The 27,223-nt window shown below is 39.4% G+C and overlaps 1 protein-coding gene and 1 long non-coding RNA gene across 3 annotated transcripts; one reads left to right on the plus strand and one right to left on the minus strand.

The window, feature by feature from the left end:
- Nucleotides 1-795: 795 nt before the first annotated feature.
- Nucleotides 796-6,392, minus strand: foxf1 (forkhead box F1). The gene is made up of 2 exons (XM_006641140.3): nt 5,002-6,392; nt 796-2,114 (listed from the first exon to the last, which is right to left on the minus strand). Exons 1-2 carry the CDS (start codon nt 5,984-5,986, stop codon nt 1,954-1,956), a joined length of 1,146 nt encoding a protein of 381 aa, XP_006641203.1. The 5' UTR covers nt 5,987-6,392; the 3' UTR covers nt 796-1,953.
- An 86-nt stretch (nt 6,393-6,478) lies between these two features.
- On the plus strand, nt 6,479-26,278 carry LOC107079975 (uncharacterized). Of its 2 annotated transcripts, XR_011182838.1 has the most exons (5): nt 6,479-6,568; nt 7,177-7,294; nt 20,492-20,548; nt 22,985-23,090; nt 24,144-26,278. It is a non-coding gene; the product is annotated as an uncharacterized lncRNA (long non-coding RNA). The 2 variants fall into 2 exon arrangements; XR_001480864.2 differs by lacking the exon at nt 6,479-6,568 and having other exon boundaries at nt 7,036-7,294.
- The last annotated feature ends 945 nt before the right edge of the window (nt 26,279-27,223 follow it).

Below are 27,223 nucleotides of genomic sequence, written 5' to 3' on the forward strand. Positions count from 1 at the left end.
ATTGAGCTGGTTTGTACCTGGATAATTGCAGCCTCGCTGCACCGGTAACTCTAGTTCCTATCTGAACGTCACACTGAAGAAAACGTCGTACATCGGGAACATTCGTCCGGGCATTGTATTCCTTATTAAACAATTTAAAATGTTAAAAGATTCCATGATGTGTTTCCTGAAAACCTCTATCGGTTCTTCTGCTTATATATATATATTGAGTAATTTGTCCTCGCCATTGAAAACGCTTTCTGGGGGACAGCTGCATGTTCGGTTCAGAGAGATTTTAAAAATTAAAACGGTGCTTTATTAGGGAAAAAAATAAGAATTTTTGATTACCAAAATATCTAATAACGTTCGCTGTATAGCATGAAACAGTTCGACGTGGACCTGAACAAACCCATTTTTCCGAACATTTTACAATCCCTAAAACAGAAAGAACATCTTTTTTAAATAAAGATTTGTGCTAAGATAACATCGTGTCAGTATAACGCTTAGTGTTTGTTGGTATTAGACAATCCGTGTTGCCATCCTTAAATATAAATTGCACTTTGCACCTTAATCATTACAATCCGGGGTAGTTTTATTCAAAACGAATAAGTTTTTCATCCTTTTATTTCATTCTAAGCTAAGGGGAGTAATGTGTTGACGGACCTCTATCTAGTTTTCTTGAATTTTATTTCCCTGTTAATGTCATAATATTTTATATGCACCGTACATCCTTCCCGTATTTATCTTTCTTGTCAAAGAGAAATATACCGCTATATATGAAACCAAGGGTTAAATAGTTAATAAAGAGGCTAAATATATTTTGAAAAAAATGTTTATAGGTGTTTCTAACAGTTTCACTCAAACTGCATGCCAATATTTTAGTTTTATAATACAAATATTGTGTCTATTTACAGACTAAGGAGTTTTGTTCAATCAGAAACGTACACAAAAGACATTACAACATGTACAATTTATACAGTGCAGAACACAATAACATGAGTGTCAATAGTCAATACGGATATATACACATTAAAACATAACGTAACTGTCATTAAGTTACCGATTATCCTTAAACCTTGCTTACATCGCATTATTTAAAAAAAGTTCTTCATGGCAAATATTGCCAATAAAGTAAACCGTTTAATACTGAGACTATGTTTTTACAGTTAAGTATACGCAGAATAAATAAGAGGTTGCGCTTTGCTATAAAAGTGCCTTAATTTCTCCGCTGTCTTTAAAATCGCATGTCCGTGTATTTCAAGATAAAGTCAAAGATCGTTTTCATTGTCATATATATCATATTCCTGGGGACAAAGTCTCCCGTTTAAAAAAATCATAAAAACTTTGAGTTTTATCAACCTAATGGGCTGAAACAAAGGGTAAAAATGAAGAAAAAAAGTTGTTCATCTCTTTTTGTCTTTTGCTTTTTAAAGTAGCGTGTATTAATGTATAAAAGTGGTGGGTCTTCCGCCAGCAGATTTAGTACCAGAAGCCTTCCTCATGGGGGAGGGGCGGGCTTGGCTTCGCTTTTCTGTAGGTTGGTCGCAAGTTCTAAAATTTAATCACATCTTGTCGCTCCATAGTGTCACGTTAAGTCTCCAGAATTCACGAAATCTTCGTACTGTACTTCGGTGATCGGAAGCGGTTCCAAGATTTCCCCACGCAGCAATCAGTTTTTAGGTAAATGGGAGCTGTTTTTGTTGCTTTCTTGAACGGGCTCCTTGTGTGGCATGTAAGAGGCCAGCCTGAGACAGACCAACTGTTCGAGTTCTGCACTCCCGTGAACTCGGCATCTTGCAAAGTGCAGAAATATGGCCGATTAGTTGAACTGTTATTGCTGGGGTATGCTTAACCTATGCAAGTCCTTCTTTTCCTCTCGCTGACCTAGTGTTTACCTCCCCTCCGGTCTCCAAAGCAGTGTGCTGGCTTTTGGCAGTGTTCAGACCGATTGGCTGCAGCTGCTGTCCGGCACTGTCACATTACGCAGGGCTTGATGTCTTGATAAGCCATTTGCTGGTGATAGTAGGACCCACCGCCAGTCGAGTGCATCGCCGACGATGTCATGGCGTTGAAAGAGAAGACAAACTCCTTTCTGTCGCACACGCTGGGCGACTGAGAGTGATACCGTGGTATGCCTGTCAGAAAACATACAGAACGGGTTTATGGTCAGAATAGCAATGCGGGCTATGGTTTACATTTGTATAAAATGCTGCTATCTTGGCAGAGTCACAGTAGAACCATATGTCCAAGAAATGGGCATATTTCAGTCGACAGATTGTAGAGACAAGAAGTGTGTTTCTGATTAGAATTTACTTTATATGCGCGCTCAAGAACAGCTTCCTGAAATTAGCTTTTGGGTATCAAGCTTTGTTAGATGTTGAATCTTGAAATGCCTAGACTGTTACACAAAGCGTCCGCCAATTTAAAAAAAAAAACGTTTATGTTTTTTAAAAGTACTTTAAAAATTAGCATAGCATTTTAATTTTAAAACTGTACACAAACGCCACTGCTGGTATTTCAGTCTTTACGGGGGGAGTAAATTAAAATCACATAATCTTTTTTTTACGTTATATGTATTTTGCGGACGTAAAAGCTACATATTTCCACCCACATTTCCATAAAAAGAGATCGAAACAACAAAACTATTGTTTTTATGGATCTATTCCGTCTTTTTTTCAGGCAGCAGAAGTCCAATCCTTTTTGTATTTTTAAAGTCAAACAGCACGGTGACTCATTGACTGTGAGCCTTGAGGCTCTCTGTGTAGACTTGGCTTTCGCAGAAAAATATGAAAATACTTTTGTTAAAAAAAACAGTTCATAAAAGTGAAAATAGGATGTTTTGTTATAGAATAATAGTCATATAATCACCAGGCCACTTAAATAATTATTCAAAAATATGTGACTTTTGAAATTGTATGCGAGTTACAGTTCTTTAGATTTTGTTAGACCTTATTTTGTACTAATTATTAGAAGGTTTTATAAAATAATTTCAGTTTTAATGGAACAATCGTCAAATGACACCCTGCGTTTCGTTAATAAAAAAGAAAACATTTTTTTAAGTTTGTAAAATTTAGCAAAACATTCTGCTTATCTGTTTGAACAAGCAGATGTTGTTTGAAGGAATGTTGCGTAATGAGATTGGGCGATTTATAATTAGTACGAACGGACCCTTTATCGCCGTTAACGTTTTTCAATTTCATTCTTTCAATTAATTTAACACATTGTTCTGTTTGAGGTTTTTTTTACTAGAAATTGTCAAAACATGAATATGTCCGATATTAATAAAGAACAAATACTTGATGAATTCCACTTTCCTCGCTAAAAAGTAGAACGAAAAAGCACATCATCTTGTTTGCTGAGATTTCTTCAGGTGTGAGTCTTTCTTCCTAATTTCAGCCTGGAAATAACCTTTAATTGTTGTTTTGTAGACAAAGCGCCCTTAGGTACAGTAGCTCTACAACTCGTATTAATACATTCGTATAACCCTCTGCGGTTCAGTGCTTGACGTTGATCATCCATTTTCAATCATAAATGTCGATTTATTCTGAATATATATATATATCTCAATTCCCACTGACATCCAGGTTTTAAAAGGGGAGATTAACGAGATGCTGTAGAAATGTTTTCAAGAAGAGTTAATAGGAATTTTAAAGGGCCTTCGGAACTGCTGAGCGGCCTACATCACTTACACGTTAGTGACAGATATTGTGAAATACGACGACATGACATTAATGTGAGCTATTTAAAATAGTTGAAAACTTTTAGACCAATTTTGTCTAATTATGTAACACGTAAAAGACGAAGAAGTGGCGGGTAAACCTTCTCTCTTTTGGGAATACGATCATCATGAACATCCTGCAATTGGTGAATATTTGTTTTAAGTTTTCTGTATATTAATATAACACGTTTAAATAGGTAATATTTGTACTATCGGGGTAAACGAATTAGGTATAATATCGCGTTTCGTGTCGGCAAGACAATTTTAGCAGATATAGCCGCGTCACCTAAGAAATACTAATAAAACTCTACAGGGCGGTGAGAAGTGGCCTGTGAAAATGAGGAGCTATTAGGCAGAGCTGTCGTTCTCCTCCGGTTGTGTTGAAGAAGGGTGGGGAATGAGGATGTCTGAGCAGTCCGGGCCGGGTCGGGCTTAATTGACAGCGGACACGCTAATCCCTCGGGACCCGGTGCAGCGGGGAGCGCAGACTGGCCGCGCTGGGGCTGTTGTTCTTGCCGATCATTGGCACGGTTCAACACGCTCTCCCCACAGAGATGCCCTCAGCGTGCTTTCTGTAACCACCCCCAGGAATTTATTAGGAAAACAGAGGCAGGGTTAAACCCTCTGTTTGTTATTTAGTCGAGTCCTTGCCCAGTTAAACGAGGACAGGAAGCCGAAGCACTTAACTTCCTTGCTATGGGCTAATTAGACTATCCAGCTCTGTTTTTGTCTTTGTTAAGTAGATAATTTTAACATACTGAAATAATAACATTGACCACACTATATGCTCATGAAACACAAGCACTATCTCACTTTCTGCGGACACTGTCAAAGTGTAATGTTCCAACTTTTCACTGTTTTTCTGAAACTCGATTTGAAATTTTAAAGCGTTTTAAAAATGTTTTAACACATGCAATGCAACAGATTATTGCAATAGTTTGGCGCTCATTGTTGAGGTATGAGACAGAAGATTTCTATAAACCCGTGCCAACTACGGCCAAATGTTTTCGATGTTCGCAGGTTAGTAATGTCGTAGAGCGTGCATTGCAATGGAACGTGGATAAATCTGTTTTTAAACAAAGGTTTGCTTCTGTGTAAAGTTTGCTCCAGTCTTCCCGAAAACGAATTAAACCGTTTATTGTACCGCGTTAGAAAAGTGGAATTTTCAATTGCACGTTTCGATTTACCCTTATTACACTAACCGGGATTGTTTTAGGGAGGAACAACTTTAGTTGTGAACTTCATCAACCCTGTTAAAATAAAATTCACAGTTGTAATATAAGCGCAGATCAGTGGTACGATACCTTGCAGTTCTGTGGTACTGTGGCCGTTTTGATGAAGGTACGACTGGTCTAGGGAGTGTGTCGGTAAACTGGGCTGCAGGGGGTTCGCTCCGGGATTGCAAGGCGACAGGGGCTGCTGTTTGATATAGGAAGCGCCGTTATTTAAAGAGGCTGAAGCCGCGGGGGCCCACGCCGAGGCAGCGCTGGAGTAGACGGAGTGAGGCTCCATCACGCCCCCGCTGGTGAGCAGCGGCGAGGCCGGCACCGAGTTGTCGTGGTGGGGGTAGTCGGCCCCCGACGAGCCCGTGCAGCTCCCCATGTAGGAGTGTCCAGTGTTGGCAGACAGATGCGACACCGAATGTCCCGGTAAACCCATCCCTTCCACGTTGCTCGCCAAGTGCCCGTTCATCATGCCGATCCCGCTGTCCAGAGACAGGCTGTTGGGGGGGCAGCCGAGCGCTCCCCCGGCGCCCTGAAAGTTGTAGGACTCGGGGATGTGGTTGAAGCCCAGGCTGTTCATCATGCTGTACATGGGCTTGAGCGCCTGGCACTTTCGCCGAAATCCTCTGGGCCTCCTGCGGAACGACCCCTCCTCGAACATGAACTCGCTGGCGGGGTCGATAGTCCAGTAGTGTCCCTTCCCCGGCCTGCCGAGCCCCTTCGGCAGCTTGATGAAGCACTCATTCAAGGACAAGTTGTGACGCACGGAGTTCTTCCATCCCTGGTAGGAGCCTCTGAAAAACGGGAAGCGGCTTTGGAGAAACTGGTAGATTTCACTCAGCGTCAGCCGCTTCGTTGGGGAGCTCTGGATGGCCATGACTATCAGAGCTATGTAGGAATAAGGAGGCTTCTCCGGTCTCCGGATTCCGGCATTGGTCTTCTTGGTTTTAGTTGTAGAGGAGGCGGTTTCCATCACTGAAGTCTGTCCGTTCGGTTTTTCCGGCGCAGCAGACATCGGGCTACTCTGTGCAGGAGTCTGCAATGGTTGCTGAACCTCTGCCGTCATTTACAGTCCGTCGCGCAACTTCAGGCTCCTTGAATCCAGAACCCCAAGGTTTCCTGCACAGGATGTAAAAAACGCGTTTGCCTTCAGGAGTGCAAAAAAAGTCCGCGCTCTCGAGCTGTTATCTTAAGTAGAAATTAAGGTTGATAAAAAAAGTATCAAAACTAATATCAGCACAGCACTGGGTATAAAGTCTTTTTTTTTTTGGTCCCGAAATGGCATGCGTAAACACGTTCTCCCTTCTCCTAGGCTGGCCGTGTCTGTGCTGGTGTCCGAAGTTGGTGGGCACACACGGGGAATCGCTTTTCAACGTTGTTGGTCTGTTCTCTTCCTTCCTAAGGAGATCGCCTTTTACTTATCTCTTGTCATCAGCTTCTAGGGGCTCTTGACCGTCAGAAGCGTCAGAAGCCAAGAGCCCGCCCAGCCTCCTCCCACTCGGAGCGCTGCGCTGCCCGACTCCGCACCGCCCGCCTTCAACCCCACTCGGATGGTTTTTTTTCTTCTAGTACCAGACACACGATACATCTGTGCCCGAAATGAGCAGTATCTACAATTAAAACACTTCTTAAAGTTTAAGAATGGATGGTGAGGGTGAAAAGTGGGAATGTTCAAGCATTTTTGCGTAGAATTTCATACTCAAAACATTTCATCTTTCCTTCTCCCATTACTTTGCTTTTAAAGTTTTTTTTTTGCGTATAAATAAGCATTGCACTAGTGTAATTTTTTCACATCTCGGTTATCGCTCAAATTGCTGTATTTTAATTGGAAAATGAATAACAAAGTTTTGAATGTTGCTGTCCTACAAAATGATGTTTAAGAAACGTGCCCCTCTTTATAGACTACTACAACATTATCTGGCTGATTAAAGTTAATTAAATATAGAAAATAATGTGTTGATACGCCAAATCGTGATTTAATATGAAAAAGGCATATCCATTTAAAATCCCCGTTCCTGATTTCTTTTCAAGATAGACAGGAACATGGGCAGGATGTTTATACAGCAAAATGTAAACATAATCGCTGGGCTTCTTTAAATAAAAAATCAAGCAAAACTCCTGCTAGATCAGCGAATGCCCCTTTCCGATGCATTGAAAATGTTCGTTTTAGAGGCCGTCGTGTGTTTGGATTTGACTTTTGAAAATAATTGCAGAAAGGCTTTCAAGCTGTTTCTGAAACGCTGCTTTCTTCCAAAGAGAGGGAAAAGCATCCCCTCGGCCGGGCGATGCGCCGTGTCTGCGCTGCGAACTCGGAGGGGATTTGTAAGAGGCGCCTGGCGTCCTCTCCTTCATCAGATGTCATCCACAAATCAAGGTAAGTCACTTTCAACTCTTGTCACTCTCTAGAAATGACAGCCCGCTCTCGCAAAGACGAGTACCGAGGTGTCAGAACGCATTCCGCGTCTTTCTCGTCTGATCAAAGCAGTGGCTCACTGTGGAAACGCAGGATCAAAGCGCCCCTTCGGACTCGGTTACGCAGGCCTATGTAAATTATATAACATGTTGCGTTATGATCAAACTACATAAATTGTGATTAAAAGCAAAACTGGCAGGTCTGTGTATATAGAGATTATGTATGAATAAATTAATAGGTCACATTAGAGATATAAAGACATCGATGGGATCCCCTACATAAACTTCACTTTAAAGAAAAACATGCATTGTTTTAAAAACAAGCAGAAAAAAGAGACAGTAAAAACGTTTTTGTTGAGAGATATGAACAATAACCGTGGCATGTCATTAATATAGCTCTATATTTAATGAAGCAGCAGTATGACGCATTCCGTGGCTGAAAGTATATGAATTTTGTCGATTGGCAAAACTCTTAATAAATGGCCTAGAAAACAAACGCATCTTTCTTGCGGTGATGTGCGGTTCATTTCACGGGGAAAATCCCTTTAACACCACTATTCACATGTACAAACATCTGCTGAGTATGGTGCTGCAGGATTATTCTTTTATGCACATGTGCAAATTCTTCATACGTGTATTTGTCTGCAGCTGGTGCGCCCGTGCTCTCAAATACTTTTTCAATTTGCCTTTCGAAGCACTGTACGTGAAAGCGAAATCTAGAAATACATTTCATGGCTTTCCAGAGAACAGGCACTTTGTACCTACAGCACCATCGCTCAGAGGCAAGTAGCCTCCTGGATTACTAGCAGTGTCCACGAAGCATTGACCTTAAACCTGGAAATTGGCTCGTCTCGGACTCCTGAGTTGCTGGATGCTAAACGCGTCCTTCGTATTTCGAATAGATTCGAGGATAATTTATGTATAGCTGGAATTATTTTTAAAAATCTATCTTTAAAACACTACAGCTTTATACAATCTGTTTTTAATTTCGTTTTTGTAGCTTTGTGTTTTATATTTTACATGGTACAGAAATATATTAAATATATTTCATCGCTTGAAAACAGCTTTTAATTGAAATTTCACGAACAGTCTTCGTAGAAGAGTCAATATTTGTTTTAATTTCCTTTATTGAAAATATTCAGTAAAGCTTCTAAATTGAGGACATAGTGTGATGGAAAATCCACATTTTTAATAGACCCCATTAAAACGGAAATATCAGGTCCATATATAATGAAAAAATATGTGACCTAAGTAACAGTACGCTTATACCAACCTGAAGTACCTCAAATATGCGGTTCTTGGGATGTAATGTCAGTTGTATTTATTCATAATCCCTTTTCACTCACATGCTATCACGTCTGGTTTTAAAAAAAATATTTTATTTTTGTTCTGCTTCATAAACTGTGCGTGACCCAGCGATCTGTGTGCCCCCTGCTCGGGCACCGGCGCAAGCGAGGCCAGCTCCGCGGCTCGACCGAGCCCGTAACCCGAGTGCCGAGGTGGGCATGGGGAGTATTGTTTTAGCCAGCCTCTGCAGTGGGCGCCCCGGTGGGGAAGGGAGGCCCACGAATTTATCAGGAGAGCAGACCACCCAGCGCGCGAGGGCAGGGGCAGGCGCGCGCCCGTCTCCTCTCCCCTGCTTTTAATTAACGCTGATGACTTCATTCCGAGAAGACCCCTCGCCCCAGCTCCCAGCTCCGAACCCCCCCGCCCGCCCGCCCCCCTCGCTTCCCCGCCTGCGCTCTAGAATCCGTAGTCTTCTGCAAATTGATCTCTAAACGTTTACACAAACCAGAAGGGGAGCGACAGCAGCGACTCCGCCATTTGGTAAGGGGGGTACAAGACGAGAAGACTGGCGTTTTGTTACCTTGTAAATGTTCCAAGTAAAAGGTGTTGACAGGTCAGCGCGCTGTATTCTGGACACCTTTTTTAATAAAATTAAGCGTTTTGGTTGCTGTGGACGCATAGCCGGTATTAGCAGAGTACCACCGCCGCGCCAGGGTAGCCGGTCAATCACGCTGTTATTTTTCTGTATTGCGGCTCCAGAGTTATCGCAAGCGATCTCCGCCGACTTCCACAATCGCAGACGCTCCTGAATTTTGCGCAGTGAAAAAGCCGCACGTGTTGTGGTTAAAACCAAGCTAGCGCGTATTTGGCCCTTTTAGATTCCTACCTGCTAGCTTTTACATGTTTTATATAACGTGAAACAAGCTTTTAATTGAATATATAATGCTCCAATTTGGCAATTAAGCAAGTGGAAATGAAAAAGCGAGTAATTTAGGCGCTACGTCGAAGAAGCTGAATACGTTAAGGAGACACATGATGCTTTTAAATATTAGCGAAGGAGAGGTATTTTACACGAAAATGCATTCAAATGTAATTTTTTCACATTTTTACCATCAGTGAAGAGGATAGGAAAGAGCTTCATTGAAATGTGTGCATGTAGGTTCCTCTGGTAATATTTTACAAGGTCATTTCATGGTCATACCTAAGTCATTTTTTCTTCATAGCGTCCTGAAGTTGCTTCTTTCCAGTTGGCCCTTTCAGTTGAAAGTACACACATTTTCCATGACGTTGTTCAATGAAATATTTGACAACATTGCATCTCTTGGAATTTACGACCACTTTGCTGGGAGAATTCTTCAGCGTTTGGCATCAGCTGCGTGCGCATTAGTCATGAAGTTGAACTACGTTCCAAATACATTCCTTGACCCACGGTTGCTCGTAGTCGTTCTCTTTTCTCACATAATACTTGGGTCTGCAATCCTTTAATCCAGCCTGGGGAGCCTATCAGATACAAACATCTTTGTTTAAAATGAAATGCCCAGCACGGATTTTGAACACCTTGAGTCCCATAACCCAGACGATGCTATCTAAAACCCGCAACTTCAGAAATGCACCTACAATCACTTTTTACTTGTACCTATGAAGCAGATCAGTTGCATATTTCGGATAATATTTTACCACTTTTAGTATATATATATTGATTAACGTAGTATCTTACTGAGAAACCTCACAATTTGTGTCCTACTGTACATGTAACGCGTGTGTTAGATAACCTTGGCTCGGGTATTTAAACTTATTTTGTGGACTTAACATAATAACAGATATTTAACAATTTAAATTGCGTCATGTGTCTTGTTATTAGTTTTCAGTTAAAAGCACGAATTAACTGACAGAATACGAGTCTGTAACGGTGCCTGCTTATAACAATACTTTCCGATATTAAAGTATCTTCATGAAATAATATTAAGGCTCTGAAACAGCCTTTTGGGTTTGTCTGAGATCTGCTCGAAAAATAAGGAACTTTACATTCATCTTTCAGCTCTCTCCCAAAGGAAATCAGGTCAAAACAGCGAAACACTGTCTTTTGTCCCCAGTCACCACGTCAGTAACTTGAGTTCAATGAATTAGTGCAGATTTTATCCGCACCTTCAAGCCGAATTTGTATTTTATAGCGTTTAAGAAAATAGATTTTAATCTAGTGAAATCATATTTATTAAAAATAAATCCCAGTAAGGGTGATGGGGGACACAAATGACATGATACAAATCACGACTCGTGAGATCTGAGCACACGGCGGCACAATGGTGTGCTTGGTTAATATGATTGTATTAAAACCGTCTAATTATAATTTTGTTTTGATTTTATCACAACAAAAATACTGTCCCGTTGACAATCATATTTCATTGCTGCGAGCACTGTGGTGCTGTGTAGCATGTGCGCACATTTTAAATAAAGCGGGCCTCTTGCAAAATGCAGTCTCGGTACTGGCATTCACAGAATGTGTTGAAAATAATCTTTTGTTCAAAAAGGGGACTACTGAATTGTGTGGTATAGCCAATATATGACAACATAATGTATTTTTATAACATAAGAATGTTTTAATAATCCCTATATTAACAAAAGCATATCGCTGTGGTGTTGATTGTTGATTTTAACACAAGATGTACATCGTTCTTGTTCCAGCACTCGATTTGTTTTTTTTTTCAAAATCATTGTTTTGAGTGTGGGAGTTGGAGTTGTTGCAACGCTCAAGAAACAGATGCCAGTGCTCTAGATTTTTATAAATCGGAGGCAGCGTCGCTGTGGCACGCTACAATCCAGCCCAATGTATCACACCGGCCTGCTCGCAAAGCAGTGCAGTGCGGTGTCAAGGCGCCTCTGAGAGCCCACACCCACTAACTACGGCCGGTTAGCAACGAACGAGCAGAAACAAGTGTTTTCACGAAATCGGGCTTAAAAGATTTAACTAGCATTTGGCTCAAAAACGAGAATCGCAATAATTTAAATTGTTTTATCTTACTTGCAAACACAGTATATACCCCATACAGATATATTAATGTTAGATTTTACAATATTTCCTTGAAATAATGTAGTGAATACACTCGCTTGCAAGTGAAAGGGCGATCTTTCAAAGTCCTCACTCCTCCGCTATGGGGTAAACCAGAGCAGGCTGATTTCAGCACGTCACGCTTTTAGAGGGATGGAATAATTTAACTATATTTTTTACAGTTGGAAAGGCATGTATAGGTTAATATGTCAACGATGCATTGTCCGATTCGAACAGCGAAGATGAGAAAGTTTTTATATTATATGTGATATTATCCAATGTGTTGCGAGCCTTTTCAAACAATTACTAAATGCATTTTTGGGGGGCATTTCAAGTTCAAGATGAACAAAATTATGGAATTACTACAAGCCTCGAGAAATAAAATTAAGATGTATTTCCATTACATTCCTGGATTTGTAGCTTAACCCACATTAATATTATTTCCAGCTAATACACGGGATATATTATATCCATAACTCTATATGTGTATATTTAAATTAGCTACCGTTGGTTCACAGAATCTCGTTTGTGTGGTCAAATCTATTGACATTAAATGTTTAGGTTATACTTTGCGATGTTCAAGTAGTACAACCACAGCCAAGACTTAAGTTTTCTAAGAGCTAAAAATCCTTCAACAAAGGAAAATAATATCTTGGACTTAAAATCCATTCGTTGTGTATATTTTCCACAAGCCCCGTTCGTGGAACACGTTGCTTGTTTATAGAAGGAAAATACCGTGTCAAATCGGTCAAAAGCCATGTAATGGTCACGAGCTGAGAAGGTCAGAGATCCTGACCCCAGCCAGCGCGAGGAATTCGGGTTTCGGTCATTGTCATATCCGTGGCAGGACGGCCGGTCCAGCTCGGCTTTGTATTTGGAGATTTTTTATTATTAGTTCTTACATTTTAGTGTTGAAAATGGCTTTCCATTTGAATCTGAAGTTAAATCGAAGGGGAAGTACAGTACGGCATATGCAAGACTGGTATACATAAATAATACATTAAATGTTTGTGGCTGTAATTTGTTTTTTAATATTCACGTTTAAGAGATAGTCCACCATTTAATCTGGGATAAGCATTCCTTCCTCCATATATATAGGCCATAATATACACATTTATAGAGGCTGCTGCTGAAGATCTTACGGCATGATGCTCAAACATCGTTTATTATTTCTGGATATTTTTAAACGTCTGTGCAATATCTCTATAGACGTACATACAAAGTCGGACAATGAGTTTAATTGCAGTGAATTAATCTCCGAAATTAGATGGTTTACAATTAAAATTGGAGCTTTGCATGCGGCAGGAAAGTGAAGTCCATCACATCCTTTAATTGCAGAATAACAGAGGAGCTGTGCTGACCAGGTTACACTCAAGGTTATAATTAAATGCTACTTCGCCAAACCAAAATAGCTGAGAAAAAATAGGTAGGTTAAGCTTTCTGTCTACTAACAGAGAAAGGGGAATTTTAGCTTTATGCTGTGGTTATTGTATTTTCTTCCTCGGAGTGCAATCTGGACATCCCGATCCAATTGAATTAAATGAGTTCTATTTTGAATTAGGATTTATCTAAAAGGTGTGTTAGGGGTCTGTATGCTTTATATTAAGAAAATTTTAATTTTTTGCAGTCCCTTGTTTCCACCGTTGCTTCTCATTAAATGTTGTGCTAGAAAATGAAAGATAACTGTACTCAGCACTGTTCACGACACTCCAAGGGTCGTCTGTGTTTTTTATATTAATTCCCTTGTTTCCTTGCAGAACCGGTCTAAATGACACATTTACTGTCTTAGATTAGTCAGGCTACCTATAGATATTTTGCCCACGGAATAACTGTGGAAGGAATCGTTGTAGCCCTGCTGTGGTGACAGCAGATTCTCAGAAATCTTGACAAAGGGAATAAACCTCCAACATACATATTATCTGCCGTCCACATCCTGTTCTAGAGATATAGATAACAGTAGCAATATTTTTTTTTATATCGCGACCTTCGTGACATCCCATCCCCAGACACTTTACAATAAAACAAAACTAAAGCAAAATAGGAAAGAGGTCCACACACACAGACTGATAAAGTCAGAGATATGGCATTACAAGCTTTGTGCAAAAGCAGGTCAAGGACATGGTCTGAAAAGGGCTGACTGTCTTGCCAGAGCTAATGTGAGCAGAGAGGATGTTCCACAGCTCGGTCTCCCCGGTTCCGAGCCGCGTGTGTGGAACAGAAAGGCAGGAATCGAGTCCAACACTGATCCCACGTCAACGAAACTGATTCATCACTAACGACTGCAACCGCTTTTATAAAACACCATTAAGATGGGTATTTTTCTGGAACCATAGAAATATAACTCCCAGTACGGTTTGAAAAAAAACCAAACAAATAATATGTGACGTGTTATATAAATCAGATCACAGCTTCTTATGGGACAGTCATCATTTTTTGAAGATAAGATTTTGTCTCCACAGTATTTTTGTTTCTGAAGTGTAGCTAAATTGCTGCATTCGTAGCATGGGACAGAGTACTGACTTGAAATATACATTCATTCGACCAATCCTGTCCATCTCTTGACCTTTTAATACAGGTGTTTGTAAACTAGTTGCCACAAGCAGATCTGATAAATACAAATACTTCACAAATGTGAGACTTCAAGATATTTATTTAGTCTGTATAATAACGTGAAAATATCATACCTAATTATTTTCTATTGCATAAAGATGGAGTATTATACATCTACTATATATTTGTCATATTTTATTATTAAATAGAAATGCTTAATTTCATAAACGATTTGAATAACAATATGCTTTATTACAGCGACTCTGCAGTTATTGAAAACTGATGAGTGTACTTCATTATATTCAAAATTAAAAGTCTAGTTTAAATCTCTCAGTGTTTTCACCAGTGTATGGTTTCTTTGTTAGCAATAGTAGTTGCTATGATTGATAAGAACATAAGAAAGGGTCCCTTTTCAGACGAGAGACATGTGACCCGTCGAGCTCCCCTGGTTGTTAGTAGCTAATTGATTAGAGAATGTCAGCAGTATGTTTGGTGAAATAACCCTTAATATCGAAATCAAGAGTATAGCTTCTTCCAGTCTCCCACAGTCTTTTGTGTAAATCCATAAAATATTAATTCATAACTGTAATTAAATTGAATCGTTTTATAATTAACAGTTTGCTTTGAACGACTGGATGCATTTTGACTTCCTAATCTTAAATTACCACGTTGTTGGCTAATTTGAATCAAAACAAAATTGTTGTCGAAAATACAAGATCCGCTGTGCCTGACCACATGAGGCTTGGCGTGGTTCGTTCGTTCGTTCGTTTTTCCAATAGCGTGAATTTTGCATTTGAAAAAAAATGTTTAGTCATAATCATAGTAGTTTAAATTATTCTCTTTGTACATTAGCCCACCATCGCTCTACGTGCGTAAAAAGCGCGCCAGCAAGCGCACAAATAAATAATGTGATTATATTGTTATTTCTTCCAGAGGCCGGCCATACTGCTGTACCTTAAAACTTAGGATGACTCTAAGTGTCGCTGTGTGTTATAGCGTCCGTTACAGCCTAATGTGTCGCACCTCTCTGCACTCGGTTTTTAATTTGTAGGTCTTATTCCTCCTTATATCTACTTGCTGAATATAATCGATTTTTAAAATATCGAAGTTGTTGTTGTGAATCGGGAATTTAAATTGATCTGTTTTGGTTACAGAGCAGGACTGGACTGGGTCGTACTGTTTTTACTGTATTGTTGTCATATAATTGAAAACAGCAAAAAATAAAAGCACGGGCACGCACTCATCACTTTTACTTGCTTAGTAGGTGGCCGTGTATATTTTTGTTCAAGTGGTGTTTATGTTAATGAAAAAGGATGAGATTACAAACAGACCACTGATTGGACTGTTAGATTGAGTTGAACCGTGTATTTACCGACCCCACCCTTTCATGTAATCAACAGCACTAGAATCTTGCTATATGGTTTTTTAATTCTTCTGGCAAAAACTAGAGTTTAGACCTCCGTGGCACATTGTTTTGTGTAAAGCAGAGGGACAAAATCCCTTTTGCCTGTATTAAAGTATCCCTTTGAGGTAACTGCAATCAATCGAGGACGTAAACTCTGAGTCACGCTTTAGTGACGCTTTAGCATAATGCTGAATTTGCATTCATGTATATACATATAAAATAGCAGGTTTATTTGAAAGACCTGTGCTGTTAAAATTAAATACAGATTTTAAAACATCGCCAGCAAATTAGGACATTTTTACAAACTTGTATGCAGTGGCGTTATCTACATGCCTTTGCAGCGAGTCCCCCAGAACTGAACATGTGTGTCCTATGTGTAGGTATTATCATCACATATAGGCTGGGTCATATGTGCTTATACACATACGTGAGACGAAACTTGCGGGTCTGGTTTAAAGTCCAGAGAATGTGTCATGACCTTATCAAGACGTAGTCTTGAGACAGTAATTGTTACGTTTTGAAATAAGTGGGTTGTTATAATGCATATTCGCATTGCCTAAACAGATACAAAAAATCACTTGTGTTTTTGTTATATCATTGACAGAAAAACAGGCTCTCCGGAAGAATTTCAGAATCAAATGGTTTCCACAATGCATACGATAAGCAACAATTTTCTGAGTTAAAATCCCACACAAGTTATTGCTCTGAGCAAGATTTGTTTTGCATGGAAACATGCTTGTTATTACTGCGTATTGTTGTGGGTGAAGTTGCTATTAACAAAAACGTTTAACGTATTAAAACTCCTCTGGACGCCTAAATACAAAATGTTTCTGATTTGGTTTATGATTATTTTCATTAAGGATGTGGCTTCGTGATGCATCGCATGAGAGGATGTAATGGAATTCGGTCCCCTTTAGTTTTTACAATCAGAGGTATATTTAAACGGGATTTCCATAATTAGACCAATTCAGACATATGTATGAAGGAAGAGACGCCTATATGCTACATGTACACGTAGTGCACCGCACACAAGGCTGTAGAGAGGTTTGCTGTAAAGACCCCACTGCTCGAAGTCGCAATCGGGGGATGTTGTGCGCGTCTGAAATGGAAGTGTTTGGATCCGCGATCATTTACAGGGAGAAAACGGACTCCTACATGTATGTCTGCGACGTGCACAGCTAATGGTGACCTCATTAGGAATGAACCGAAAACATGAGCGCCAAGTCAATGCGGGACAACGTGTCTGTGCAGATGAGAGGCTCTGCTGCCTGCTTGTAAACGAAAATCAACTCTTATCTCTGCTCAGATTTATTTTCACTGTAGCCTTGCATTTGCGTGTCCTGGTGAATTCATTTTCTTTTATTATATTAGGCAGGGCTCTTTGTTCATGTCGTATATATTTTACTCTCTGATACAGTGTTCATCGTCCCAGCACTGAAAACGGGCTGCGTGTTTGAGCTCGCTTTGGGATCATGTTTAACCCTAAAAAACCAAACAACACCCTTCACGATCGGGCATGATGTACAAGCTGGTAGAAATGCATCAACGTCTTCTTACAGGTGTAGACATCTGCTTGGAGCCAGATGTGAATGGGAAGAATCACGTGTCACGTAGCACTTGCGCCCCACGAGCTGCGCGCATTCATCTTGGCGAGGAATCTGTCCGCGCGCAGTGGATTCGGCAGGTGTCCGATGACGTTTCCACGTCACGGTGTCAAAAACACGCTGGCCGGGAGGAGTTACCGTGACAGTGACACGGGGGCTCTGCTTCACTGTCCGCCATCACCTGGCGTATCTGGCTCAGGCGACCGATATATCGAACTATCGCCTTGTCGAACTCCAGAGAGGTAATTTACAGCGAAGTGTTGCGATGTTTATTGTTTACGAGGCAGCAGAGTCCCAGAGCCCTGCCCTCACAGAAGATTTCCCTAAACCTGGTTTATTATTTTAAACTATCATGCATTTGTCCCTTTAGCCGAAATCACTTACCAGCACACAACTGCAGCCCCGAGTGCACGTGTTCCTTCGCCATTTGGCACTGAAGTTGTAAAAAAGCGCAATAATCGCATGTAAATATTCTGCATAAACTGCGAGAAAAAGGTTATTAATACTTCTATTAAAAAGCTTCGAAAATAATAATAATGTGTCAGATTCGTTTCAAAAGCTACGGTATACTTGCAATAGACTATTAATTGACAATACATTAAAATTTTTAGCTCTACAGCTTTAAGTTTGCAGTGTTAATGTACTTGTTAGGTCGTTTTAACCAGCGCGACCTGCATGCACATGAATAGAAAGGTTCTTTCGCCTGTATACACATTGGTATTTCGCTTCAGAAATATGCAAACAATATGTAAGACAATGTTCTATTTGAAGAAATGTTGCATGAAAGTGCAACAAATAATACAGGAACTGACACATAATAAACATAAAAAATATCACCTCTGATTTTTAGCAAACGGAGTTAAATCCCGAACTAAAACAGGTTGAATTTACTGTCAACAGGTAAAATTCTATCTATAAAAAAGCGCCAAGATTAAGTTAATTTTCTAATCTCCTCCATTTACAGTGTAGACTACTAGAAAGCTTCGGTTTATTTATTTTAAAGAATAATAAAAGCCCAAATTATGACGAGGGTAATCGCTATTGCGGATGCGAAGAGCATCCCAAGACGTATTCAACGCCCACAAAATACCGCAGAACCGTAAAGTCAGCAGAACAGAATTTGTCAGCATAACCTATTGGATGCATTTGGGGTCTGTGACTAGGGGACTGTTTATTATTAGGATTGATTAATAGTCAGTGGTTGAAGTGGTGGATTCATTACTTCCGTCCTAGTTTCACGAGGCAGGACTTTCCATCTTGTCGGAATACCTGCCGGGGGAGAGCGCGACCCCAGCGCGTCCGTCACCGTGCGCTCTCGCACCGGCAGGGCAAACAAACAGCGCTGCTCCCGCGACAGGGGCGGGTGCGTTCCGTGATTAATCAACATTTCAATTCAGTTTAGCTTAAGAGTGTTCAAAGGCACTTAATTTCCCCCCTTTCCAGAAGGGTTCAAAGGGCGCATTTCAAAATGCAGACATTTCACGTAATGACAACTAATTATTCGCAATCGCTCACCAAGATTGTGTCTTGAAACTTTAAACATTTATCACAAAACAGGTGTCTTTTTTCCTAGCCTCGGAGGGGGGACGACGGCGACTTTGTAGACGTTTCTCTTCATTTCCTTTGAACAAGACATGAGCACGCATTGAAGAAAAGACTCTCAAACAGAATGATGAGAACGTTTGTTATTATTCATTGTCATTTCAGCATACGCTGCCTCACCTTCTTGTTCGTATTTTCCTTTTTAGTTTTTATATGGGGCATTTGCTAGATCTCAGTATGAACCCGTTGTCATATCTTGAGAAGGAGTGTTCGTGGTGCACACCCCCCTCTCCTCTGGAGATCATACTGCGGTTTTATTTTATCACAGTTGATCTTATCTGAGCTGTCAGACTAATGAAGCGCCTGGTCATAGCACACCAACAATTATTCGAAACAAATGGGATGATGATGGAGTGCGGGGCTGTCTTACAGCTTGTATCGTTCCTGCGGGGAGAGGAGTACTGCAGTACCTCAGCACAGATAATACTGTAGCTAAACCTGCTTCAGCACCGGTCTGGAAAGGTGGCTCCATTCACAAACTACATTTAAATACATTCTGACACTACTAAGGCTTTGAAACATTTCAGGCAACAAAAACACCGGTCAATGTAGCGTATTATACTTGTGCAATTTTCCTGTTTCCCCTTCAGTGCTTTGTGGGTGCTTCCAAAGATACATCCCTCCATTTAGAGAGAAGACCAATGTGGGACAGTATGATGGAACTGTAATCATGTGATTTCTAACAAGAATAATAACCTTAGTTAATATAACATGAATGATACTAATGCAATAATTTTAAAAGCTTAATAATTCCACTATATAAAGGATTTTTTTTTTACTGTAAAGTAAATCTATTAGTTTCAATTAATGTTTGTTAAATAATTTAGTACCAGACTAGACCAAACATACATATACATTATATATAAGAGAAGGTGTGATATCCAGCCCCGACAATCCTGTTTAAATGCCAAATAAAATATAGGGAACAGGACCTTTTCGAAAATAAATACTGGAATTCAGCATGAATTCTGTTCCTTGTAAGCTCATTTTCTGTTCAAAGAAGATATAATAGAAGATGCAATATTTGTATTGATAAATAATTATTTTTGCAATTTGAGTTTTCTCTTTTCTATTCCTGTTGTTTCACAGCTCACAGTTCAATGGACACTGTTTTGTCCTCTCACTGCTACAAGTGAAGCTATAGCTTTAGTGTACAGTTTCTCAAGGGCAGAAATGCTGGTTGGAGGACTGGACTGATCTAACAAGTACTGTTTTCCAAGTGGTTGGAGCTTGATAATGTTGAATATTAACATCTAGGTAGCAGTTGTGGTCTCATATTAAAATGCCCTTTGAAAGGAGTATACTTTCATTCTCTCTTTTAGATCTTTATTTCATCATTAGGGGTGCACAATGGCTTGCCTGTTAGAGCTGCTGCCCTACAGGTCTTGGGATCCCGGGTTCGACTCTGGGATGGGCACATTCTATGTGGAGTTTGCATGGTGTCCCTATGTGCTCTGTGTTGGACTGGTGTCCCATCCAGGGTGCTGTCTTCCCCTGCCCCCTGTGTGTATGGGATATGATCCAGATTACTGTGACTCTCAACAGGAATAAACTGCTTTATTACAATAGATGGGTATTATCATTATGATTAATGTTGATTTTTCAATAAGCTAACTCCAACTCCTTTTCTGAAAGTACTGAAACATGACTCTCACTTTTTTGTAGATTGATGAAAAGTTCATGTGAAGAAATAACTTCACCTAGCCAGGAAGTGAAAACAAGGTAATAACACCTGATTAGTGCTTTTCTCACATAGATATCACTAAACACTTAAAATGTTCCAAAATATGTTACAATATTTTGTATGTTGGAAAACATTTTTTTGCACAGTTGGGCTTTATAAAAAACATACTAAATTAAGTTAAAATGTCTTGTAATCGCTTGTCAGAACTGTTTCTTCTAGAAGTAATTTGCTTCCTGAATATGGTTAGTTTTATTGTTTTTTAAAGCACAGTCATTTCTGCCAGGCTGGATTCACAGGACCGCCGTACATGTCCAATTACAGCTGATTGAGCTGCCCCAGACAGTTCTGTGACATCCTGATTTCGGAAGAAGGTTGCTAAGCCAGCTAGGTTTAGCCTGAGCTCAGATTTCAACCAAATTTGTTCCCATCAACTCGCAGTGCAAGTATGAAAACAGTTTACCAGGGAAAGGATAAGTTGTCATGGATACTCCTTGTAGGATCCTCTCAGTCTGTCAGTATTCTCTACAGACACTGCTAATGATAATTGAGAGGTATGGATTCAAACGATTGGGTAGGGTCATAGTCTCTCCTCCTGCAAAATACCAGAGAAACCACTATAAAATTACCATTTTCCTTCTCACGCACTGCACACAGGCTCTTTAGCTCAACACATGGTCATGGAGTGTTGGCTGAAGGAAATCGTTGTGATTTCTGTTTGTTTCCCTCTTTAACTACAAAAAGGCCTATTCATGTCAGCTAATTATGGATCAGGAGTAAAACATCATAAGCATGAATTCAACCTGAACGTATAAAACCACAACTTCTGGCGCAGGTTAGTTTGCAGACTGCTTTGAAAGTGATCTCACTTTGCACCGAAAAAAAAAAAACATTTACATGGATATCTACATAATTCCCTTTGCTCACAAATACACATAAAGGAAAACTATTAAAAATCCAATTTAGAATTTCCATGGTGTAAATACTGAACACAATGTGTCTGTTTTCAAAGTCAGTTCTGGCCATGGGAATCATCTATAAAGTTAAGGATATTTTAAGCCACAGTAAAGCCACCTACTACAAACCGCCAAGAAAATTAGAGGAGGTGGTCAGTGGGTGGCAAGATTTTGAGTTAATTTCAATTTGTGGTGCTCTTAAACAAATGTCTCTTGCTGTTTTTAAGTGCAACTCGGTTCCAGCTGAGCAAGATGCAAGCTGGTCCTGTATTTTTGTTTCTGAACCTTTCAGAGCCTTGAAATTCAGAGACATCCTCCCTTCCTTTGGGGCAAGTGGCTGCCATTTCGTTTGTCAGAAACAGGCGTGTTGCATCCACTTTGTCACGTGGCAGTGTTATATACAGTAGACTCCACTAGCTGTCTCACTGGATCAAGAGAATGTGCACAGTTCAAACAGCTCAAGGGGGGTCTCAGTGAAGCATCAGGAAAAACTAATATGCGTATAGAATGATCCATGACCCTGGGACAGTCCATCCCTGTCATACTGCTAGAGTCCTGGTCGTGCAGAGTTTTGACTTTGCTTCACGGCCAACACGTTGTGTTTTCTTACTTCTCTTTTCAGCAGGAATAAAACCTATGACTTGTTCCTTTGCAGCCTACGCTTGCTGACGCAGCTGCCCACTCACTTGGGAAGTTGTCCTGTAAGCGATTGTATCCCTGCATCAAAACTTTGAAAAATCCCAGTTAGTTCTGCCTTTACAAAAAAAAAGAAGAAGATTTCCTGGAATCAAACCGGGATCCTCGGTGCTCTGGGCCTGGAAGGAGGTGTGCTCTAGAAGAAGACAATAGGATAAAACAACACTGCCTTCAGGCCAGGCTGCAGAGAAACTGATATAATGTCATCTCCTGCCTTTGACTTCATTTTTGTTCCACAGCCAGAGCCTGCTCCCAGGAGCTTATATAAATGTTGAAAGGAGCTCACAGGGAATCTTTCTTGATATTGTCAAAAGGCTTTTTATTTCCACCTGCTTATTCCTCTTTCCGTTGGACAATCTCTAACAATGGAAGTGGAAAAGTATGAGAGTGTCACATGACAGTTGCTAGATTAATACAGGACTGTGTTTGGCTTTTTCTCAGATGTAAACCAAAAGGAAGCAGCATATTTCCCCTTAAAGTACGGCTTAAAAGAAAGCAAAGTGCTGATCAGTACTTTTAAAAAATGTCTTACACGAAAGTGCCATTCCCCAGAAAAAAAGCAACTTGGCAAGCTAATGTAAACAAGATTTTCACTACTCGTAAATCAATTCAGCACTACATGGAACAGGATAAACCTAATTTATACTGCTCCTTCGAAACCGAACCTCTCCACCCCAAGTTCACCCACACTTTTCATTTGGGATAAAAGACTCCAGCAGAAAGAGACTCTAGCAGCCAGTCTGACTTGCGTGCTTTCCATTTCCCCAAGTCTGCTAAAGAATGATTCATCATTTTAAATATGTGCTTTCTTTTTTTGTCATTTAGAGTAGATTGAAAGATGTGTGGTCAGTGTGTTTCCTCATTCAGGACCATGCAAGCTGTGTATTCCTTTGAAATTGTTCATATCAACGTTCTTCATTTGCTTCTAAGGGTATGTATACAGTATAGGAACAAGTAATAGGTTTATTCCATGCTGAAAAGAGAGGAAAGAAAACACAACATTTTTGGCCGTGGAGCCTTCTTCGGGTGTCACAGCCGAAACGTTGTGTTTTCTTTCTTCTCTTTTCAGCAGGAATAAACCTATTACTTGTTCCTTTGCAGCCTACGCATGCTGACGCAGCTGCCCATCTGTAAACAGGATAAGCATAGAGTGGGGTCATCTTGCATGTTTTGTGTTGAATTATTACTAATTTATTTGGTTGAGGTTTTCATCCAGAGTGACTTCGATATTCACCTTTTTATCACAATGTGTATTTTACAAAAATAATTTGGGTGCAGTACCTAGAAAATGTCCTAGCCCTGCGTATTTCAGGACATTTTCTGAGAGTGTTATTACTTTAACATTTTGGTTCTGAAGCCCCGATTGTTTAAGTCAGTAGACAAAAAAATGCAAAACTGAGTTTTGGATTAGTCGTTTTCTGGCACTACATGTGCCATTGGATGTTTTGAGGAGGGAAATCATCCAAGACTGTTGCAGTGAAAAAATAAGTGAGAGAAAAAGGAATGAACCCCACAGTACCTTCCATCTGGGAGCTGATTTAGACTGCACACAGTCAAATGCAATACCACTAAGTCACAGGTTTCATGTTGTGTTAGAAGTATTGTGTGGTGTGTTATGTCGTTTACCTGCTTGCAAAACAAATTTCCCATTTGGGACAATAAAAATAAGTAAATATTAAACCAACACCAGTCGTTCACATTTTTTATCATCTATAGACTTTGTATAGAAACTACTAAAGAATAATTTAGGTCACCAATTGGAATGAGTTTTGACTAAGCAGTCCAGAGTGGCATTTCAGCAGAATAATAATGTTCAGTCTCTTTTCACTCTCTTCCCTGCTCTGTTGAGAAACTTTGTGTTGTTCTAGGAGAATGCATATTCTAACACATCAATCTAATATGATCTAATCTAACAATAATCTAACACTAGGGCATAGTGTTATCCTTAAAATGTATCCCTTTTGTCTTTTTCTTTCTTGTGAAGGATAAAACATTCAAGGTTTAAAAACAGCCACTTGAAATTCGGGAGAGCATCCAGATGAATCAAGGAGTCCTGGAAATGTTCTAGATATTGCAAAGAGGGAACCGAAAAAGGGAAAAAACAAGCAAGTTTGAAAAGGACAGATCTTCATGTTGCAAATTGACATATTTTATCAGTTGGTCTCCTGGTTCACATGAATACTTCTTTTCTTACTGTCTTTGTAGGGGTCTAGTTTTAAATCAGCCACAGGAAGTTTATGATGTTTACCTTGAGAGGAGTCTGCACTGTACTTTTATGGAATTCTTCGGTCATTCATACCGTTTTGTTTTTCCCTTTCACATGAATAGGACTGTCATAAATAAAACGTAAAATATTTATTTGTCCTTCATGTGATTTTGATACATTCAGTCTATTATATACCTGTGTTTTTCTCTGCCAAAAGACTCCTAACCTTGTTTATAACAAATGATTAATCTGAATATCTTGTTCTGACTTTTTCCAACAGAATTTCCTGATTTTTCACACACAAAATATTTACTTTATTTTACACATTAAACACACAACAACAGAAATGTTAAATATAATATGTGGAATACGGATATTGCACTCATATTTGCCAGTTTACAAGCAGATTAACAGAAAATCAATCCTGTGGTCAAAAAGTAAAAAAAGATCAAACTTATTATGACAAATTGTGCTTTTAGAAGTGGATTCTAAAATTCAGGTCTGAAATAGTCATTTTTATTATGATGAAAATCCAAATTAAGGAAGACTAAGCAATGAATTGAGAATTCAATTATCTAATGAAAAGGAATAAAGAAATATTTTATTTTGGCAAAGAGTATTTGTAGCCTAAATAAATCTGTCCCAGTAGTTGCAGTTTACTTAACTCTCACTTTGCTTAAATTTGCCACTGTTTTCAATATAAAAACCAGAACACAGGAATTGGCTGAATCAGTGGATTTCCTTATCAAAAAATCTCTAAAGTACAATAAAATCTTGAGGCTTTGAAAATAGAAACTTCATAGTAAACCCCTAATCCCATACAGAGCATTGAAAAGAATAACGATACTGCACAAAACCAGACTTGCAAATGTTGAGACCAAATGTTGAATATTTCTTAATTACTAGATCTACCATTGAATTAAACATAAACTGTGTGTCATACTGTTTTAAAATGTTTTCATAATTACACAACAATGTTCCTCGCTTTGTATATTTCACACTCTTTACCTTTGGAGGATTTTTGAATTTAGTAATGTAGATAAACATTACTCTCTACAAACCATCTTCAGTGGCAAATCTGGAAATCAGCCTTGCACTCATTCAAACGACGTTTTGCTTTGCCTGTTTTCTGTGTACATTCAGCTGCAAATACACTGAACTATTACAGAGGAGTCACTGTAGCATGTCTCTGCCATTATAAAGAAAATGGATATACTTTAGACTTCTCTAGATCTGGAAAGGTGTGTAATCAGTTACATTCTAGAGGAGCATATTCTTGCTGAGGTGTTTCATATAGATAAAGAAGGGTGGTTTTCCACAGTACTTCATGTGTCTTGACAGCTGCAAGACTTACAAACAGTAAAATAAAAGTGTGTATGATATTTAATATTTCACATGTTCTTAGGCACTTTATACTGTAAATGACACAGCCATAGCAACTATATGTAGTAACCAGCTACAGTACCTTATAAATGGAATTACTAATTATTTTCATCCATTAACAATATATAATAATCTCTTTTAGTATACTGTTGAACATTGCCAAACTTCTGGGAATTCGAAAGGTCATTTGAAAAAATAAGCACTTTGTATATCCAGCTCATTCTTTGGGTAGATTGGTTCCAGGGAACTTCAGGAGGGTATCTGCCTCATGCTCATATTAGCCAACAGTGCCGTACTCCTGTAGTGAGAGAGCAATCAGCTCATGTCCTTGACCTAAGTCAAGACAGCTGATCTATACTGTAGATTTATTTGTCAACATGTGATTAAGAAATCAACACTTGCTGTGTCTCATCCTCGGAACCCTTAATTCCAGTGAAAAGGTTAAAATTTTGATATGACTAAAGACCTAGGAAAACTGTTTTGTTTTAGATGTAAAGCCTTCAAAAACACAATAAAAATATTTCAAATCATGGAGTTTGTCCTCATTTTGGATTTTGTTTAAAAAACAATTCTGCACAAATTTATAGATATATGACTTGGATGAATATCCTGGACATCACTATTTAATTATTAGCATCTTTAGACAGAATAAGATATTTTTAAGACTCTCATAAATGACACATGATGTTCATATATTTGACAGCAGACGATTTATTTCCCTTTTCTTCAATCACCATGGGGGCATTACTTATTGTTTATATAGACTGGCTTTTTAGATACAAACACTTTCATCCAAAAAGCATCAGGTGAGGTCTGCACATTTGTATTACAGCAAGCACAACTCTGGAATCTGAAATGCATAATGTCCCAAGATCAGTTTTACACTGGTTGTGTCATAGTCTCTTGTAGGTCTGCCTTATATCTTGGTCAGATTGAAAAGTAGATAATTGAAAAGTGGAGATGGTCCCGTGTTCTTCCAAAAGGTAGCGATTGTAATTAAACAGTTATTTTTGTTAAATCTGGTGACTATTATGATGCTAAAATATTTGAGTGAACTGGAATAAGCACCGTACTTGTGGAAGTGGAAAGCATGATGTGTAAAGGTACATGACATTTTTCTGTCTGTACACTCAGCGTTATTATCCATCTAAGAATCTTCTGTTTAATCCAATTCAGAGTCACGGGAGAGCTGAAACCTATCCCAGCAAGCAACAGGAGCAAGGCAGGACACACCCTGGATAGAACACCAGTCCATCACTGGACACACAGACACACAGACACTTATCATTATTATTGTTGTTTTTTTTTTGTTTGACTGACACTTTAATCCAGGGTAGCAGGGCAGCCTATATCTGGAAGTGTGATCTGCTCTTTTGTACAGCTGCTCATTTTCCTGGAGTGGTCTGAGTGAAGGACTTGCTGAACAAGTCAACGGCTGTGCCCCAGCCACGATTTGGATAAAACCTTTCTCTACA

The sequence above is a fragment of the Lepisosteus oculatus genome, chromosome 20, assembly GCF_040954835.1.
Source record: "Lepisosteus oculatus isolate fLepOcu1 chromosome 20, fLepOcu1.hap2, whole genome shotgun sequence".
NCBI classification, from domain to species: Eukaryota; Metazoa; Chordata; class Actinopteri; order Semionotiformes; family Lepisosteidae; genus Lepisosteus; species Lepisosteus oculatus.